At 38.9% G+C, this 20,620-nt stretch overlaps 1 protein-coding gene across 6 annotated transcripts in view; it reads right to left on the bottom strand.

Annotated features, from left to right (window-relative positions):
• Nucleotides 1-6,833: 6,833 nt before the first annotated feature.
• The window catches only part of Scn1a (sodium channel, voltage-gated, type I, alpha), a 170,057-nt gene continuing 156,270 nt past the window's right edge, over nucleotides 6,834-20,620 (bottom strand). For 3 of the 6 annotated variants that reach the window (XR_001781558.2, XR_001781559.2, XM_006499028.4), the window contains 3 exons: nucleotides 16,749-16,853; nucleotides 13,615-13,885; nucleotides 6,950-10,115 (listed from right to left, as the gene is read on the bottom strand). Coding sequence is in view for 4 of the 6 variants with exons in the window: in XM_006499028.4 (XP_006499091.1) it covers nucleotides 8,938-10,115; nucleotides 13,615-13,885; nucleotides 16,749-16,853 (1,554 nt within the window). In the remaining 2 variants the exon portion in view is untranslated. Of the gene's footprint in view, nucleotides 10,116-13,614; nucleotides 13,886-16,748; nucleotides 16,854-20,620 lie in introns of all 6 variants that reach the window. The other 3 variants (NM_018733.2, NM_001313997.1, XM_006499027.4) reach the window with 2 other exon arrangements.

The raw sequence follows: 20,620 nt of genomic DNA on the forward strand, positions 1-20,620 counted from the left end.
CAAACTTCTGTCCTGATCTGCCCAGGCTAGCCCCAGAAGATGCTGCGTGAGCACGGTCCTTAGTACTGTCTCCTTTCTCAAGGTAATGGGTTTGACATGATCATAAACTATCACAGAAATCTACTGAGAGCAACACTTGTTTTTCCAAGTTTAAGTAACTTTACTTGTTCTTGACGAATAGGCTTAGTTTCATTTGGCAGACTGAGTGCAGAAGAAAGTATTTGAAAAAAATTTTCATTTGTTTGAATAATACCAATATTTTTCTATGTGGTATATTATATCTCTATAATATTTATTAAAACTTAAAAAATGGATGCATGCAGGTAAAATATAAAGTACCTATCTCGTTTTTGCTAATTTTATATGTTCTCAGGTTTGTCACAACTCTTATTTTCCCTACTGCTACATTCAACCTAAACTCAACAACACTTAATGCCATTTATTCTGAAATAATTTGTCTCACAAACTCGGCTCCTTTTGTCATAGTATATGACTATGACACCTTAGACACCACCTCTCATTAAATCTGAGTGCACATGCCTTAGGTAAAACTTCTCTCTCACAAACTTCTTCTCACAGACAAACCACAGAATCCTAAAAGAGAAGGTTCTCAAGGTTCTGCCTTAGCACTTCCTGACTCTATTTATTCTCCAAGAAGCTTCTTAAATTATGTTTCTGTTTCTCTGATCTCCCTTTTTGTCTTAAAATTAAAACCTGTTTGTTCCCAGCCTGCCATTAATTACATTCACAGATTCTGTAACAAGTCTTCATTACTTGCACTTCTACATGCTGTTAAGTTCTTTTTATCTAGTGGCCCCTGTTTGTCTCAGTCACTGACAGTATTTGTTTTTAGGTAGGGAATGTTGACATGTTGCAAATACTAGCCCTGTCCCAGCCTGCTTCGCATCTTGCGTCGGATTGAATATGTTCACAGTAATGGGCTGGAAAGAACACTTGCACTGAGTCATTTTGTCTTCACGAGAATAATTACTAATGTTCTGCTGGTGATAAAATTGAATCAAAGAACTATTAAGGGAACTTCAGAAGCCGTGCACCAAGCAGTTTGGTACAACTGAAATGAATTCAGGTGATCTAACACTAGAGAGCATGATTTTGATCATGGTTTCATATGCTTTTCTGTTAAGTATCTCCTACTTTTTCATTCAGTAGAATACAGTAGAAACATGCAGACTCACTTTGAGTTGCTCATCCATCCCTTAGATACTATAATTTGTTATTTCTTTTAATTTTCTCTTTCTGAATTAGAACAGTAATTCAGTAACAGATAATAGGAAATCATGTTTACTTCTGGCTTACCTGCCATCCATCTATCTATCTATCTATCTATCTATCTATCTATCTATCTATCTATCTATCTACTATCTACTATCTATCTTTCTTTCTATTTGTTGTTGTTGTATTGGTGGTGGCGGTGGTGGTATGTTTGTGTGTGTGTGTTTACACATGAACCATGGCAATCATATGGAAGCCAGAGGACAACATTTAGGTGTGAATTCTCTCCTCCAACTTTGTGGAACCTGGAGATTGAACTCAGGTTATTATGTCTGGCAGCAGGGGGTCTTTACCTTCTAAGCCATCACTCCTGGACAGTCTCATTAGTGGCTGAGAGGGATAGCATGTGAAGAAACTAGTGCTGCGCATGCGAAATTTAACATGACAACTGAATGCATTAGCACAAAACACCAACAGACAGCTGAGATTGCTGCACCAGCTCAGCAAAATTGCCAATACTGACTACAGTATAAATCTACAGGGAAAAAGCTTAAGGCAAAACGAACAACCAGAGATTTGGGGAGAAGGTTAAGGTGCTCTGGTTTCTGACAAGATGATAGAAGACACAATTTAAAGAAAGATGAGAATGACCATGACCATCAAATTCTCAAAAACATCTCATATTCAATTAAGGTTGCATGAAGATCACTTGAATCTGCCTGATTTATCAACAGAAGCCATGTGCTGAAGCATTAAAAAGAGAAAAGGTTGCTTTTGAAGAACAAAGTTTAGCAAGGTGTTAGCATTTTAGTTTACATTGTGTAGGACTTCAAATGCAGAGCTCATACCATGCAGTTAAGGCCTTCTTTCCAACAACCTGCTTGTCTCTCAGCTATTGACAAGATTCATTCTCATGTCTATACATTTTAAACTGTCTGCTACCACAGTCGAATTGCCTGACTTCAAATTTATTTCTAATAACTCAAAAGAGGAAGATAACCCTTATGTCTTAATGTTTTCCAGTAAAACACACACATAGATGCAGTGGCAGCTTTAATGTGAGAGAAATAAGCTCATTAGCATGCTGGTAGGAAAATCAGTTTTCTGTAACAATATTTGCATGAAGTATTTACCATTAAGGTTATGGTTACCTGTGTTTTATTTAGAAGTTTCAAGTCTTTGCTTCATGATATCAAAAATAAAGGTTAAAGAACTGTAGAAGAAATTAAATATCCTACCAACTTCTCTTCACTTCACAGTTTAATACATCTGACTTTCTAAGCATGTGCTTCTCCAGTGAGCTATTTCTCCAGCCTGACATTCTGCCTTTTTAAGTCAACATCGAATAGAAGGGATGTTGGTCACAATTAGAAGATAGAACTATACAGCCTTCTCTCATACATCTGTCAGTCTTTGTTCCTGTATCCGTCATTCTGCTTTCTAGCTTCGCATCTCATACTACTAGTATAAGAGTATAGGAAGCAAAATACACAGCATAGCATTTGGTAAGCTTAGAGTGGTTATATTAACAAGATGGTTCTCAGACAAATTTTCTCACCTATTTCTTCTAACCATAAGCAAATATGGGGATAAGAAGAGAGCCCAGTTTTCTATGTGAAAAATGAGAGACTGGAAAAAGATGAATCAGGGTCAAGTAGGGTTAATTTTCCTTTCTAAATCAGGAATTCGTACTTAAAAAACCCAAAGACAGATAAAAGGATCAGCCAAAGGGAGCGAGTGAAGAGGACACAAGAGACGGTTGTAAGAGTGAATATGATGTGACTGGGAAATGACTCTCTACTGCAAAGTTGAAGAAAACAGAGGCAAGAGGGAAGGGAGGAGAAATGAGTCAAAGTGAAAGAAAAGGATGGCCCATGAACCAAGAGTTAAAGAAAGGAGAGAGACAGAGGAAGGAAAAGAAGCAAGAATGATGGAATTTTTTATTTATTTGAAGTAGGTATACCAGCCTTAAAAACCAAGACATTTAACCCTATTAAAGTACCAATAGGGGATGGGGAGATGTCTTGGTGGTTAAGAGCACTGACTGCTCTTGCAGAGGTCCTGAGTTCAATTCCCAGCAACCACATGGTGGCTCACAACCATCTGTAATGAGATCTGACACCATCTTCTGGAGACAGCTACAGTGCTGTCATACATATAAAGTAAATAAATAAATCTTTTTTTAAAAAAGTATCAATAGCTAATTAGTAGCTTACATTCAGATTTAGCCAGTATTTCCAATGATAAATGTGTGTCTATTTTCTTGTGTATTACTATAGTGCTTAACTCCCATAGCCCTTCATCCTCTAGCATTTCTTTGAGATTTTTTTCTCGGTGACATTGGTGCTTTAAGAGTAAACCACTCCTTTAATAAAAGTCTTTGATTAAATTTTGAAACTACTTAGACTCTAGTTACGAAATCCTAATGGTGACTTAGAAGTGATGTGGCTTTCTTCGTTTAACTTAACAAGAGATATGTAGTCTCATTTGGCCTCAAAGCTGGGAATTCTTTTGGGGGGTTGTATCTGCTCAGTTTATCCATTGATAACTTTCTTGTTTAGAAGGTTTTAATTAATATAGAAAAGATGGTCTAGGCAGTGTAAGATTCCTGCTCCCCTCCATACCTTAATGCATGAGTTCTAAAATTCTTTAATGATTTTTGTGTGAATTAATTGTAATGGTTGCCCAACACCAATTTTCTAACTCTTATTTCTTCTACATTTGTTCACTAATTTCCTACTATAAGGAAAATATTTTTCTTTTCTTATACTTACTTATATAAATAAAGTCACTACATACATTGCTATTCTTATTTGTTTCATGTGTTGTGTTCTATTTGGGTGGTCTGCTTGTCCCAGATTTAGCCTATGACATGGATATTCTAGATGCTTCTTCCATCCTAGTTACAAGACCCCATAATTCTCTGTACATAAATTACTTTTTGGCATAGCATATATTACAAAATATGAGGACGATTTGTAGGCTTATATTTCACTATTTCTTCTTTTTGTATGAAGAAAAGTACCAATGAGACCTTGTATAAGCTCATTGTTCTAATTGTCTTTCTTTGAAAATGAAACTTTTAACTTGTAAATTGGAGTTGCCCTCTTACGTTGCATGTCTATTGTAAACAAATATGGTCAGAAAGATGTAGAAAGGTGGAAAAATCACTGGCCTACTCTTTTCTGGTCAAAACTATTGTTGCCCTTTCTGGTTTCATGACTGAGATGGTACAATCCTGAAGTTAAATGAAAGTTTCTTTTTTCTTAGAGATGCAGTGTCTTAGTTGGGGTTTTACTGCTGTGAACAGACACCATAACCAAGTCAACTCTTATAAGGACAACATTTAGTTGGGGCTGGCTAACAGGTTCAGAGGTTCAGTCTATTATCATCAAGGTGGGAGCATGGCAGCATTAAGGCAGGCATTGTCCAGGAGGAACTGAGGGTACTATATCTTCATCTGAAGGCTGCTAGGACTAGGGTATTAAAGCCCACACCCACAGTGACACACCTACTCCAACAAGGCCACACCTCCTGATAGTGTCACCCCTGGGCCAAGCATATACTAACCATCACACACAGATAATTAGATGGTCAGTTTTGCTACCTGAACCACTCTAATAAGCTCTCCATGTCTGTGAATTCCAAGCGTAACCATGCTGTATTTCTCTCAGTGACATGTTCTGTGACTGTGAAAGTCAGTTAGATAAAGTCTCCAAGCCAACCTAAGGTGAATCATTGCTTCTTGCTGGCTTTGAGGAGCTAGTTCTGCCTGGCAAGGGACACATGGCATGGTAAAATGAGGCATAGAGAGGTCTTCATAAAGAAATCATTTTCACCGCTGTCAGCAACTATAGGGGAAGTCGTAAGGAGGAAGGAAGCATCCTCAGATCCAAGAAAGCGAGGGGAGAAGAAGGATGGCTATGACGCTTCACAGAAAGTTGCTCCAGTTGTAAGACGGGGCATGCTGACTTTCAGGGAGTAAGAAGACCTGCAAGAAAGGAACAGGTGGATAGATATTCCTATCTCACAGTTTTGTATTGATGTCCAGCCCAGGCTTCCCATTGGCTAAGCGAACTGGGAACTAAAGGACGGCGGAACATATACATGTGTACAGAGGTCCTCTTTCTCAGAAGAAACACAGAGAGGGTGTGGGGAGCTTCTGGAGGAACATGGTGGCCCACTCTTAGCAACGTTGAATTCATCAGTGATGCTTTAAAGGCTTCTTTATGTATCTCAAGTGGCCATCCCTGTTGCGTTGAGTTGGATAACTCCCCTCCCCTGCGTGGATATTAGTTTATGTGTTAGTCCTGGCTCCTGGTTCTCTTAGAGATTCCATCTTGCTACTGCTAGCTGCTGAGGGGCCATTCTAGGAAGTCCAATTTTTACTTTTAAGTTTTCTGTTCTATTGTGTGTGTGTGTGTGTGTGTGTGTGTATGTGTGTGTGTGTGTGTGTGTGTGTGTGTGTGTGTGTGTGTGTGGTGTACTGGGGGTTGGTCTTGTAGCCTATATATATTCAGATGTTGATTTCTATGTCCAGACTTCTGTCTACAGTCCAAAAGTTGGCATGGTTAAGCAACTCTGATCTCTTTCTTCTTCTTCTTTCTAAAAAAGATTTATTTAATATTATACATAAGTGGGCTCCCAATGGAGGAGCTAGAGAAAGTAGCCAAGGAGCTAAAGGGATCTGCAACCCTATAGGTGGAACAACATTATGAGCTAACCAGTACCCCGGAGCTCTTGACTCTAGCTGCATATATATCAAAAGATGGCCTAGTCGGCCATCACTGGAAAGAGAGGCCCATTGGACTTGCAAACTTTATATGCCCCAGTACAGGGGAATACCAGGGCCAAAAAGGGGGAGTGGGTGGGCAGGGGAGTGGGGGTGGGTGGATATGGGGGACTTTTGGTATAGCATTGGAAATGTAAATGAGTTAAATACCTAATAAAAAATGGAAAAAAAAATATTATACATAAGTACACTGTAGCTGTCTTTAGACACCAGAAGAGGGCCTCATGACAGATGGTTGTGAGCCACCATGTGGTTGCTGGGATTTGAACTCAGGACCTTAGGAATAGCAGTCAATGCTCTTAACCGCTGAGCCATCTCACCAAGGCAACTCTGATCTCAATGTTATACAAAAATTTGTTTTCCCTCATCTTTGATTGCTCAATAAAGAGCAGATTCAGCCTATGGCTGGGCAGAGGAGATAGAAGGCTGGACTAATGATCCCAGCCAGGGGATCCCAAGTAGACAGAAGTAAAAGAAGGACCATGAGGAAAAGAAGGGGGAGGTGGCCATGAGTCAGAGGGTCCAGGAGGAGTCATAATGAGCAGGTTGCCAAGGGATTCTCCACGAGGACACACATGGAACAGAGCAAGCCAGTGAGATCCAAACTGCAAGGAACATGGGGCCTTTGGCTGGGAAGTAGATAGTTTAAGGGTTAGAATAGATGAATATCTGCCCAGTAATAGTGCTTAAAGATTGGTGTGTGTGTGTGTGTGTGTGTGTCTGTGTGCAACTCTCCCTACCATAAGTAGATAAAAGCACCTCTATATTGTCATAAAATTCGGTCAACAAAAAGTAACCAGGCAAGCAATAAAATAAAAAATTAATTTTATTAGATTTGCACATTTTTTAATTGTGATTAGCATCATTTTGGGCTAATAGTAGCATTTTCCAACATGCAGTTCATGAATACGGTTTGCCTAAATATTTTTTTTTTAAGAAAAAGAGGTGCCTACGGTCTGCTTCTGTAAGAAACACAAATATCTTGATGTAATTGACTATATAAGTGTAATCCTCTCTGATTTTGAGGAAAAGAAATTCTGAAGCCCACATTTATATTTAGAACAATCTAAAGAAGCATGATTTCAAAGCAAAGAAAAATAAACAGAAATTGGGGAAATAAAGAAAAAAATGAGAAAAAAAAGCACTCTGGTCATCTGTTAGCACAAACACTACAATAAATATAAATCAAATGTTATACCTTTTCCAATTGCAAATCATAATTTGGATGTGAAGTTGTGAGTGTATTTTGCCCCTTAAAATTATGAAATAATCCAAAATTAACAATTGTAATAAAAAAGCAGAGATCTACCACTACCCAGTCATAGTTTCATTTCTTAGTTAGCAAATATCTTCCATGAAAAACTGCTGTGGACAGAAAGTAAGAAAAGTGATTGTGATATCAACCTGAAGATAATTTCCTCTTCATATGTACATAATGCTGAAAAGTAAAAGAAAGTGACTTTGTACAGTATTTATATTTGCTTATAAAACTCTAAACATGTTTTTAACAGGTTAAGCAGTAGTGTTGTCTTTTGAACACGTATGTACAGTCTGGCTATACATTGAACGTTATCCACTTAAATTTTAAAAACAACCCAAACATTGTTAAAGTGCTGCAAACTATTGCTTAATGACTTAAAGAAATGAAGTCTGCTGAACAGTTTCCTTGACTTAGCCACTGACCTATGGTTTCTCGTGAGTGAGATTCTGAGTGCTGAGAGAAACTAGATACCGCAACGTGGTAATATCGACATGCATTGGCAGCATCCACACTATCTACAATGGTACAGAGTACAGTATATTTCCGGTGGACAGCTTGCACTCTACATTTCTCGTGGTACATATTTGATGCAATAAATACTGTGCTTACGTCATTATTTGTTTGCTCAAACGTGCACCACAGAGTAAAATGACTATTTACATAATAAATAGCATTTCATTAACACATACAGTGTCAACCTTGCTGAGAGCTGAAGATGGCTAAACAAAGTGCAGGAGGAAGCGGGGATTTATAAAGGGTTCTTTTGGTCAATTCGCTCTGCTAGGGTTGGGGGTAGGGAGTCAGAGTCATAATTTAGAGACCTTTCAGAGACAGTGAACAGAAATGTAGCGTGACTCCAGACATTTGAATGAAGTTTGCACCTCCTAAGACTTGATGACCTGTCTGAACAATCTCCTTGGACTAAGGACTAGATTTTGACAAACCCAGCTCAGCAAAGCCCACGATCTAGCGATCACCTCCGTACCGCCCCCTCCCCCCGCAGAAACACAGATGACATAGAACTGTTGAAGAACTGTCTTTGCTTTCCTTTCGACTTTTTCTCATGCATGATCCTAAGGTGCAACATGCCCTCATGCGAAACCACACCGTTGTGCAGACGGGAGGGCCATAAGGATGTCAACACTCCCAGGTGACACACCGGGAAAAGAGTTCCTTTAGTCTATTTCCCAACAGAAACCCTGCTTACAAAAATAGTCACATGTAACAAACAACACATGGATTAAAAAAAAGATGAATCCACTAACAGAGTTTGTAAAAAACCTGACAAATGTGGCAGTTGAAATGCAAACGGTGGATAGAGTTACTACACTAAAGTGTTTCACATTAACCCCCAAATTATAGCTCTGCACCCCTTTAGACTGATCCCTACAGTCTGCATAGCCATTTGTCTCTTGTCTTCAGCAGTGTCAGCTGGTAGTTAGAACAGTACCCTCCTGTCAAGGTTATCTCCCCTTTACACAGTCACAGAGTTTGCCGACAAGGGGGTCACTGTCTTATTGAGGCACTGACCTTAAAGTGAATTTGTGTAAAAACAGTCAGTTTGGCATTGACTTCTTAAAGGAGTCCTTTTGACTTCACAGGCTGTAAACAATTTGTCACCCAATTTATTATTTTTTTTTGTTGTTTTTGTTCATTTCCCTTTGGCTTTTTCATCCTTCCCTTCCTGCTCGTGTTTCTCCACGATTGGCTTTGTCACCCGATCGTAGGAGGGCGGACAAGCTGCTGTGGACATTGTCAGGTCAGTTTTCTCCGTAATAGAGTTTTCGTTTATTCTGTCAATGAGCATGTCTTCTTTTACAAGAAGATTAGCCCCACCTTTGAGTTTGTTCTTATTGTATGTGAATGAAGCTTGTTTTACTGTTCGCTTCAAAAGGTGGCGCCTATAAGCTCGCTGAATGATAACAGCTGACACCTCCTCTTGTTTGCGTTTTAATGTAGTAGTGATGGGCTGATAAGAGACCTTGGAGGGGTTGGAAGCCATGAACCGCTCTTCCATCTGGATTCGAAGAGCATCCATCTCTCCACTCTCACCCAACACCCGCTTTGTAAAAGCAAATAAGATGTCCAGGCAGTGGATGCGGTCTCCACTCACCATGGGCAGGTCCATGGCAATGAGCTGAAGTTTGTTTGGTTGTGGCAAATTGAGAGGGGGTTCTAGAGCAGCTGCAAACTGAGATAATTTTTCAAATTCCATGAACTGGGTGGCGTCAGGGTCGAACTTCTCCCAGACCTCGTAGAACATCTCAAAGTCGTCCTCACTCAGAGGCTCTGCACTTTCTTCTGTGGCAACGCTGAAGTTCTCCAGGATGACAGCAATGTACATGTTCACCACAACCAGGAAGGATATGATGATGTAGCTGACAAAAAAGAAAATCCCCACAGATGGGTTCCCACAGTCTCCCTTCACCGAGCTTCCAGGGTTAACTTTATTAGGGTCACAGTCAGGGGGTTTGCTGTTGAGGATGGGGGCCAGCAGTCCATCCCAGCCCGCAGAGGTGGTGATTTGGAACAGGCAGATCATGCTGTTGCCGAAGGTCTCAAAGTTGAACATGTCATCAATCCCAACTTCCCTCTTAACATAGGCAAAGTTGGACATCCCAAAGATGGCGTAGATGAACATGACGAGAAAAAGCAGGAGGCCGATGTTAAACAGCGCAGGAAGGGACATCATCAGAGCAAAGAGCAGCGTGCGGATCCCCTTGGCACCTTTGATCAGGCGTAGGATTCGTCCAATCCTGGCCAGGCGGATGACTCGGAACAGGGTAGGAGACACAAAATACTTTTCTATTAGCTCCGCAAGAAACATCCCTGTGGGAAGATAATTAAACTATCAATCAGTGAAGAAGTCATCAACTAATCATTTATTAAAATATTTGAGTTATTAAAGTTCCAATGTCAATTTCAGAGTATTAAGATTCAATTTTGTAATCTTGGGTATGGTACAAATATATTCCAATCATTTTCCAGTATCTGCAGCTGATTTGTCCCAGGATGCACCTCTCCTCCTTAGAACATCAAAATTCAAGGACTGAAAGCCCTTTATATCATATGGCAGCACATTTGCATACAATTTGTCTATACCATTTTATTGAAAGTTTTGAATTATATTTAAAATGTTCATCACATTTAACAATGAAAGTACCATGTGAAGAGTTGCTGTGATATTCCAGAAATCCAATCCTAACTAAACAACAACAACAACAACAACAACAAAAACCAAGTAAGGCTGAGTGGAGGTGGATCCCAGTACTCAAAGGCAGAGGGAGGGGATCTCTGTTAGTGTGATGGTAGCCTGGTCTACAGAACGAGTTTCAGGACAGCCAAGGCTACATAGAGGAACCCTGACTTGAAAAACCAAACCAAATTAAAACCAACCAACCAACCAACCAACCAACCAACCAACCAACCAACAAGAAAACAAACAAACAAACAAACAAACAAAAACAAAAAATCCAAAACAGAACAGTTGCTACCGTTCATTATATTAAAAATGGTCAGGAGAGGAGCATGGTTCTTAAAAATACTTTTGATCTGTGTTTGAATTTTCAGATATTTAATACATACATATGGAAAACTGAGTGTTTATAGAATTATACGATGTATAATAAAAGTTAACTTTAGCTTTTACTCAGCCTCAGCAATAGATTAAAATTTAAGAATCATAGTACAGCTCGCCCCCCCAAGAGCATTTATTTATTTATTTATTTATTTATTTATTTATTTATTTATTTTTGGTTTTTCGAGACAGGGTTTTTCTGTGTAGCTCTAGCTGTCCTGGAACTCAGTCTAGACCAGGCTGGCCTAGAACTCAGAAATCTGCCTGCCTCTGCCTCCCAAGTGCTGGGATTAAAGGCATGTACCACCACGCCTGGCCCGAAGAGTATTGATATGCTATGGTTAACTTAAAATCTCATCAGAAATAAATACGAAAATTTGCTTCAATGTCAACAGCCAACAATATATGAATATGATGTTTTTTCTCTAAACTTGTTGAACCAAACTTTTCTTTTTCACACTTCACTAATCTGAAGTCTTGGAGTGTTTCATGCTGTTTTCATCCTCATATGAACTAATATTATTACAGAATTGTCCGTGCATGTGCCTGTGTGTTTGCAAAACACTCCAGGGTTGATGTTCTTTTCCTCTCCTGTAGCAAAATCTCAATTTTTTAATTTTTACAGCTTTTTTTCTCCCTGTGATTTTGGGTTTTTTGGCACATGTATGTTCATGTGGCATGTGCTCTCTCTCTCTCTCTCTCTCTCTCTCTCTCTCTCTCTCTCTCTCGTGAGTGTGTGTGTGTGTGTGTGTGTGTGTGTGTGTGTGTGTGTGTGTGTGTCTTACCTGAGGCTGATGCTGGGAGTCTCTTTGATTGCTTTCTACTTTATGTATTTATTTTCAATTTTTAAAATTTTTATTGGTTATTTTATTTATTTACATTTCAAATGTTATCCCCCTTCTCATTTTCCCCTCCCAAACCCCCTGCCTCTATAAGGGTGTTCCCCCACCATCCCATCAACTCCCACCTCAGGGCCCTAGCATTTCTTTTGCGGGGTCATCGAGCCATCACAGGACCAAGGGCCTCCCTTTCCATTGATGAATGACAAGGCCATCCTCTGCTACATATGTGGCTGGAGCCATGCTCCATGTGTACTCTTTGGTTGGTGGTTTAGGCCCTGGGAGCTCTGGGAGCTTTGGGAGCTCTGGTTGGTTGATATTGTTGTTCCTCCTGTGGGGTTGCAAACCCCTTCAGCTCCTTCAGTCCTTGCCCTAACTCCTCCATTGCAGTCTCTGTGCTCAGGACTTCTCAATTGAACACAGAGCTCTCTGGTAGCTTGCCAGATAATTTGAGGGGTTCCAAGAGCCTTCTTTATAAGGTGTCACCCTTGGCCAGGATTTACACTGGTGCTGGGAATCTGTTCTCTCGTTCTCAAGCTTGCACACTAAGTGCTTTAGATGCCACTGCATTTCTCAGCTCCCCCCTCTGTCCTTTAAATAAAGACTCCATTAAAGAGTACTTCCAACACAAACACACACACACACCACCACCACCACCACCACCACTACCATCACCACCACTATCACCACCACCACCATCATCACCACCACCACCATCACCACCACCACTGCCAACAGCAATAACAACAACAAAAACCTACCTATTCAACCAACCAAAATACCCAAATGCATCATTGTATGCAAAGCACAAAAGCATCATTCTCTTTAGTCAGCCTTCTCTATCTCAGTCTCTATCTCTGTCTCTTTCGGCCTCTCTCTTTTTGATGCTATTTACATGATTATTGTTGGAATTAAAAATTACATATAACATATGGGTTGGATTTTAGATGTAAGGCCTATTTATTCAGAGGGGGGAATAGCACACAGATCATTCCAACTGAGTCCTATGCTTGAAAATTTGCAATGATTTCATCTTAATTAGGAATGAAGTTCCCATACAGGGACTTCTTCACTTCTCTGAAGCATTGTTGGTATCTGCAGTGAGATGAGTTACCTTCATGAGGCTCTTATGTACTACACAATTTGTAGGATAGGACTAAGAAAGAGATGTTCCATGCTACCAGTTTCCTTCTGGAAATATTGAAAATTTCTGTATGAAAGCCACAAGAAACTACTGTTAGTCTACTTGCATTTCCCATTTACTTCTATCCATGTTCTACTCTGCATGCTGGTGACCCCATTAACTACATCTCTAATGTAATGTCTTTCCTGACCTTCAGACCAGATTCTCAGTACCCCTCTTACCAGAATCATCTAGATCAGTGGATCTAAACCTTCCTAATGCTGCAACCCTTTAATACAGTTTCTCATATTGTGGTGACCACCAATCATAAAGTTATTTTGTTGCTTCTTAATAATTGTAACTTTGCTACTGCTATGAATCTTAATGCAAATACCTATGATTTCTAATGGTCTTAGGTGACCCCTATGAAAGGGCTATTCAATCCCCAAAGTGTTGCGACCTACAGATTGAGAATCATTGATCTGGATAGCGTATAGAGTGTTTAATCTCAACCACCTAAAAGCACTTTTTAAATTTTGGTTCACCACATCAATCTATTTAATATATCTCAATAAAGGAGATCTTATTAATGGTCAAATAAATATGTGATGCAATGGGATAAAATATTTGTATAAATTAGAAGCCTAATTTTGGAAGAAAAACAAATACAACTCAAAAACACATGCCAACATATTGACTTTGAGTAGTGAGATGCCTTCCACTCTAAATTCCTGTTTTCAACCTCCACTTTTATCAGGAGGAATTTGCCAGACTTTGCACAGATCTTACCTACAATGGAGAGGATGACCACCACAAAATCGAAAATGTTCCATCCAATGGTGAAATAATAATGGCGGAGCGAGATGAGCTTGAGCACACACTCGCCGGTGAACAGGACGATGAACACCAGGTTGATGCGTGACAAAATGCTTGTCACATAATCGCTCTGGTCATCCGTTTCCACCATCATGGTCACCATGTTCAGACAGATGAGGATCATGATGCTGATATCAAACACTTGTCTGGTTACAAAGTCAAAAACCATTCCTTGAAATTTGTTCTGCAGAGAAACAAAGACACTTTCAGCAATGCGGGAGATTCCTGGTAGACAGCATATACATTAAATACTTCCTATATTCCCTACTTTCTAGTATTGTACATAGTACCTACCTATTGGGACAAATATTTGTAATTGGTGCCTTGTAGAACATTTTTATATCTAGTTAATTAAATTTTTGTTTTGAGGCATGCATATTCCTGAATACATCAATCCCTTGCTGTAGATTCTTTCCCTGCACACTCTTTACAGAAACACACAGTGAATTTCAACACATCAAGGTTACAGAACTGTAAGAAATCTGTTTGATTTGCTGTTGCCAAACTTTGGCTCACTGGCTGTAGTACTTTCCAATGAGCAGCTAGACAATGTGGTCATTTATAAACGTAATAAATATTAGTCTTAAATTTGCTTTGTTCCTAGAGAATTATCAAAGGAACCTTGTGATTTCAAGGATGCATCTGAAACACCAAACATTTACATTCCTGCTGGGCAAGTAGCACTTGGGGGGTAGAGGCAGGTGGATTTCTGAGCCAGCCTGGTCTACAAAGGGAATTCCAGGTCAGTCAGGGCTACACAGAGAGACCCTGTCTCAAAGAGTAAAATAAAATAAAATAAAATAAATTTACATTTCACCTTGACAACATTAATTTGTTCCCAGCAAGTGGTCTTTGCTGATATTGTCAGACAAATAATGATGAGTCTCCACAGGGGTAATCAGACTGAAAAGACATTGCTTGCTATGCTATAACAAAGGGAGCACATGTCCTTCGCTACTCATGTGTAGTCAGCTGAGGTTAGGCCCAGTACACCATCTTCTGCTTATTTCTTTGGGCCACTGAAGAATCCTAAGCATATTTTAGTACCATAAAATACCCCTGCTGTGCAGTACTTGACTTGTGTAGCACTAAGTATCAATGGGGAAAATGTTCTCATTAGACACTTTGCCTCTTCTTAGAACTGGGAACAAAACACCCATGGAAGGAGTTACAGAGACAAAGTTTGGAGCTGTGACGAAAGGATGGACCATCTAGAGACTGACATATCTGGGGATCCATCCCATAATCAGCTTCCAAACACTGACACCATTGCACACACTAGCAAGATTTTGCTGAAAGGACCCAGATAGAGCTCTCTCTTGTGAGACTATGCCGGGGCCTAGCAAACACAGAAGTGGATGCTCACAGTCAGCTATTGGATGGATCACAGGGCCCCCAATGGAGGAGCTGGAGAAATTACCCAAGGAGCTAAAGGGAACTGCAACCCTATAGGTGGAACAACATTATGAACTAACCAGTACCCCGGAGCTCTTGTCTCTAGCTGCATATGTATGAAAAGATGGCCTAGTCGGCCATCACTGGAAAGAGAGGCCCATTGGACAGGCAAACTTTATATGCCCCAGTACAGGGGAATGCCAGGGCCAAAAAGTGGGAATGGGTGGGTAGGGGAGTGGGGGGGGGTATGGGGGACTTTTGGTATAGCATTGGAAATGTAAATGAGGAAAATACCTAATAAAAATATTAAAAAAAGAAAGAAAGAAAGTAGTGCTTGAACTGGACAGTAGTAGAGCATGCTTTTAATCCCAGCACTGGGGAAGCAGAGGCAGGTGGATCTGAGTTCAAGACCAGCCTGATCTACAGTGTGAGTTCCACAACAGCCAAAACTCCAAAGAAAAACCCTGCCTCCAAACAAACAAACAAACAAACAAACAAACAAACAAAATTGGCTAGTACAATAGAAACATTCACTAAGATTCTGTTTTGTAATTCATCATGGGGAATATTTTAAGCTTAAGATCACTGCCATAGTCAAGGACACCACAAGAAGACCTACAGTGTCAACTATCCTGGGACCGTGGAGACTCACAAAGCCTGGGCCACCATCCAGGGAGCGTGGTGGAGCTGGATCTAGGTACCCTACACATTTGTAGCAAGTGTGCAGCTTGTCTTCATGTGGGTTCCCTAACAAGCTGTCTCAGTCTCTGCTTCCTGTCACTGGAGCCCCCTCCTCTTACCTAGACTGCCAGGTTAGTCCTTGGTGGGAGAGGATGTGTCTAGTTCTGATGGGACTAGATGTCCCATGGTGGAGTGGTATAAAAGGGGGATCCCCTTCTTTGAGGACAAGGGGAGGGGACAATAGGAAGAAGGATTTGTTGTGATGGTGGGACTAGGAAGAGAGGAGGGAGGGAGGCTGTGATTGGGATATAATGTGAATAAAAGAAATAAGTTATGGAAAAAAATCACTGTCATAAAAATAACCATGATAAGGGCTCTTTCTCCTTTATAGTTTGTAGATGAATCTTGGAAATATGAGAATGGTTATTTATTATCACAAATTGTAATAATGCCGACATAAGCAATTGCTGATTTTAGAGCCATACAAAAACATATTCATTACTGGGATGCTCACCTCCTCTAAAATGGTCCATATTTCTACTTATTAAACAACAATTACAAGTGGAGATGATATGCCATTGAGCATCTTTTCTACCTCTTTAATCAGAAAGTAAATGAATATTAGCCCCACCCTATGCTTCTGTATTGCTTGACATTGCACTGCAGCTACTGTAAAGTCATAAAGACACAACTATTGTGAGGACCACATTAGTCTACGTAGTTTGGATTCTAAGTGTGTAGTTGTAGGTCATTTGGAGACAAATTTGCATTTTCTGTATATTCTTATTCTTTTTGGTCTTTAAAAAAAATATCAAAACATAGATTAGAGATACTCAAAAGGTTTTTTTTTTCCTTTTTCTTTTTTCTTTTTTCTTTTTTCTTTTGTGCTGGGAATGGTAGTTGATTTCCCCTGAGAAACAAAACTCATTTCAGGTTGTTGCTTTATATTATTTTCATTTGATATTTCTTACTCCAGGTCGAGGGATAGGCTTTTGTGGCTTTTTTGATCCTAATTTCTTCATTGCATTATAGTATTTCTTCTGTTCTTCTGTCATAAAGATGTCTTGACCTCCAAAGTATAGAAAAAAAAATCAAAGCTGGTTAAAATTGTATCCATTCCCTCATAACTTTTCAATATTATAACAAGAGATTTCAAGAGATTAACATGGTTATCCTTGTGACTTATTTTGAATTTGAAAATTAAAAGTACACTGTATTGACTATAATACTTAAGTTTTAAGATAACTAAAATTGGCATTATTATTATAATTATTGAAGGAAAAAAGCCCAGACATGGTAAAACACAAAGCTCCATCTTCCTTCTGGCCCACACTTCCACCTACAGTCAGGGACCAGCACCCTGAGCTCTCCTTCACAACCTGTCTGCCTCATGGGAGTTCTTCTCCCACCAGAACAACCAGCTCCATGTTTCAGTCCACACCTCTACCTGCAATTGGGGATCTATACCCTACACCTCAGCCAACAGCTCTGCTTGCCTCTGGGGAGGGCTTTAGCTATCTAGGACAACAAGTCTCTGAGAGTTACTACTCCCAAGGACTTACAGGCCAGCCAACACCAGAGAAAAAAATAGATGGCGAAAGGCAAGCTCAATAGAACAATAGAATAATCGCTAGAAGCCAGTGCAGTATGGCACCTTCAGAACTGAGCTCTCTTACTACAGCAAGCCCTGGATATCCTAACACACCTGAAGAGCAATACTTGACCTTAAATCCCATCTTATGAAGACAATAGAGGCCATTAAAGATGATATAAATAAAGCATATGCAGAATATAGGAAAATACAACTAAACAGGTAGAAATCTTTAATGAGGAAACAAATAAATCCCCTAAAGAAATATGAAAAATACAATCAAACGGGTGAAAGAAATGAATAAAATGGACTCAGATTTAAAAATAGAATTAGAAGCATTAAAGAAAACACAAATGGAAGCAACCCTGGAGATATAAAACTGAGGAAAGAGAGCAGGGACTACACACATAAGAATCACCAACAAAATACAAGAGATGGAAGAAAGAATCTCAGACAGAGGAAATGCAATAGAAAAAAATTAATACATTGATAAAGGAAAATGCCAAATGAAAAAAGTTCCCAACTCAAAACATTCATGAAGTTGTGATACGATGAAAAGACTAAACCTAAGAATAATAGAAATAAAAGAAGGTGAAGATTCCCAGTTCAAAGGGCTAAAAAATATCTTAAACAAAACTATAGAAGACAACTTTCCTAACCTAAAGAAAGGGATCACTATAGAAGCTTACAGAACATCATTAGATTGGACCAGACAAGAAAATTTTCCTTCCACATATTAAAACACTAAATATATAGAATAAAAGATAGAATATTAAAAACTACAAGGGAAAAGGGCCAAGTAACATATAAAAGCATACCTAATAGAATTATACCTGACTTCCCAACGAACCTCTAAAAGTCAGAAGATCTTGCAGATGCTAAGAGACTACAGATAGCAGCCCAGACTATTATACCCAGTAAAACTTTCAGTCATCATAGATGAAGAAACCAAGATATTCTATGACAAACCCAAATTTAAAGAGAATCTTTCTACTAATACATCCTATAATGGATACTAGAAGAAAAACTCCAACACAAGAAGAGTAACTACACCCAAGAAAGCACAAGAAATTAATCATCTTACAGTAAAACCAAAAGAAGAGAATCACACACACACAGAACCACCACTAACATCAAAATAAGAGGAACTAACAATCATTGGTCATTGATAAATTTGAGTATCAGTAGACTCAATTCACCAATAAAAAGACAGGCTAACAGACACGTAAACAATTTCCATCATTTTGTGGCATACAAGAAACACACCTCAGCAACAAAAAAAGACACTACCTCAGAATAAAGGCCTCAAAAAAAGTTTTCCAAGCAAATGAACCCAAGAAACCAGCTGGAGTAGCTATTTTAATAGCTAATAAAATAGACTTTCAACCAAAATTGGCAAAAGAGATGGGGAAGGACACTTCATACTCATCAAAGGGAGAATCCACTAAGATGACATCTCAATTCTGAACAGCTATGCCCCAGAAGCAAGGAAACTCACATTTGTAAAAGGAACTTTACTAAGGCTCAAATCACACATTGAACCCTACACAATAATAGTAGGAAATGTCAACATCCCACTTTCACCAATGGACAGGTCATTGAAACAGAAACTAAACAGAGAATCAATGAAACTAACAGAAGTTATGAACCAAATGAATTTAACAGATATCTAAATAACCACCCCAAAACCAAAGAATGTGGCTTCTACTCAGCACTTCATGAGCATTTTCTAAAGCTGACCATATAATTGGGCACAAAGCAAGCCTCAACAGATACAAGAAGATTCATATTACCCCTTGCATTGTATCAGGTCACCAGGGATTAAGGCTAGACTTAAAAAAAAAAAAGAACAACAACAACAACAACAACAACAACAACAACAACAAAAACCCAGAAATAACAGAAAGCCCATAAACTTATGGAAACTGAATAACTCTATACTCAATGATCACTAACTTGGTCAGGAAGAAATAGAGACAGATACCAGGTGCCAAAGTTAAATCAGGATAAGAATAACCATCTACACATTCCTATAACCCCTAAGGAAATAGAAGCAGGCATTAAACTTCTCCCAACCAAAAAAAGTACAGGGTCAGATGGTTTTAGTGCAGAATTCTACCAGAATACCAATGCTCCTCAAACTATTCCACAATATAGAAACAGAGGAAACACTACCTAGTTCACTCTATGTGGCCACAGTCACTCTGATACTTGAATTACACAAAGACTCAACAAAGAAAGAAAACTACAGAACCATTTTGTCAATGAAAATTGATACAAAAATAATCAATAAAATTCTCCCAGACCCAATTCAAGAACACATCAAAAACATCATCACCATGATCATATAGGCTTCATACCAGTGATGCAGGGATGGTTCAATATGTAGGAATCCATCAGTGTAATACTAGTACTCCCCAAATTCTTCCAAAAATAGAAACAGAAGAAACACTACCTAATTAATTCTATGAGGCCACAGTAACCCTGATACCTAAACCACAGAAAGACTCAACAAAGGAAGAAAACTTCAGACCAATTTCACTTATGAACATCTACGCAAAAAACACTCATAAAATATTCACAAACCAAATTGAAGAACACGTCAAACACATAATTCACTACAACCAAGTAGGCCTTTCATCACAGGGATACAGGGATGGTTCAATATATGAAAGAAAATCTATCAATGCAATCCACTATACAAACAAACTGAAAGAAAAAAATCACATGATCATCACATTAGATGCTGAGAAAACCTTTGACAAATCCAATACTCCTTTATGTTAATCATAATAAATAAAAAATGAATGCAACGAACAAATAGTATGAAATCATGGGACATAAAGAAATATAATTGGCTGGGATGAACTTGGATACATCCAAAACTATTTGCCATAAAATGCACAAAAAATAAAGTTAAATTTTGTTTCCCTTTAAGAGATGTCAAATATTAACAACTAAAGGGAATGTCTGGTGTCTGTGAGAGTGGTGGAGCAAGGTCATGCTCACATAGCTTATTCAGTTGACTAGTTATTTAACTACAAGGAGGCAATATACTTCACTCTGGAATTTAATGTAAGAAAAGATTTAAACACTCAAATGTTTTGCAGGAAAAAATTACTTAAGTCACTAAAGATTAGATAGATTGAAATTGGCCAAGTTATGATAAATAAACATGAACACTTTTAACAAACTGAGAAATCTCTGTGATAAAAGTATTTAAAATTGTACATTGGGAAACATTTCAGGGCT

This window comes from Mus musculus, chromosome 2 (assembly GCF_000001635.26).
Source record: "Mus musculus strain C57BL/6J chromosome 2, GRCm38.p6 C57BL/6J".
Lineage (NCBI taxonomy): Eukaryota > Metazoa > Chordata > Mammalia > Rodentia > Muridae > Mus > Mus musculus.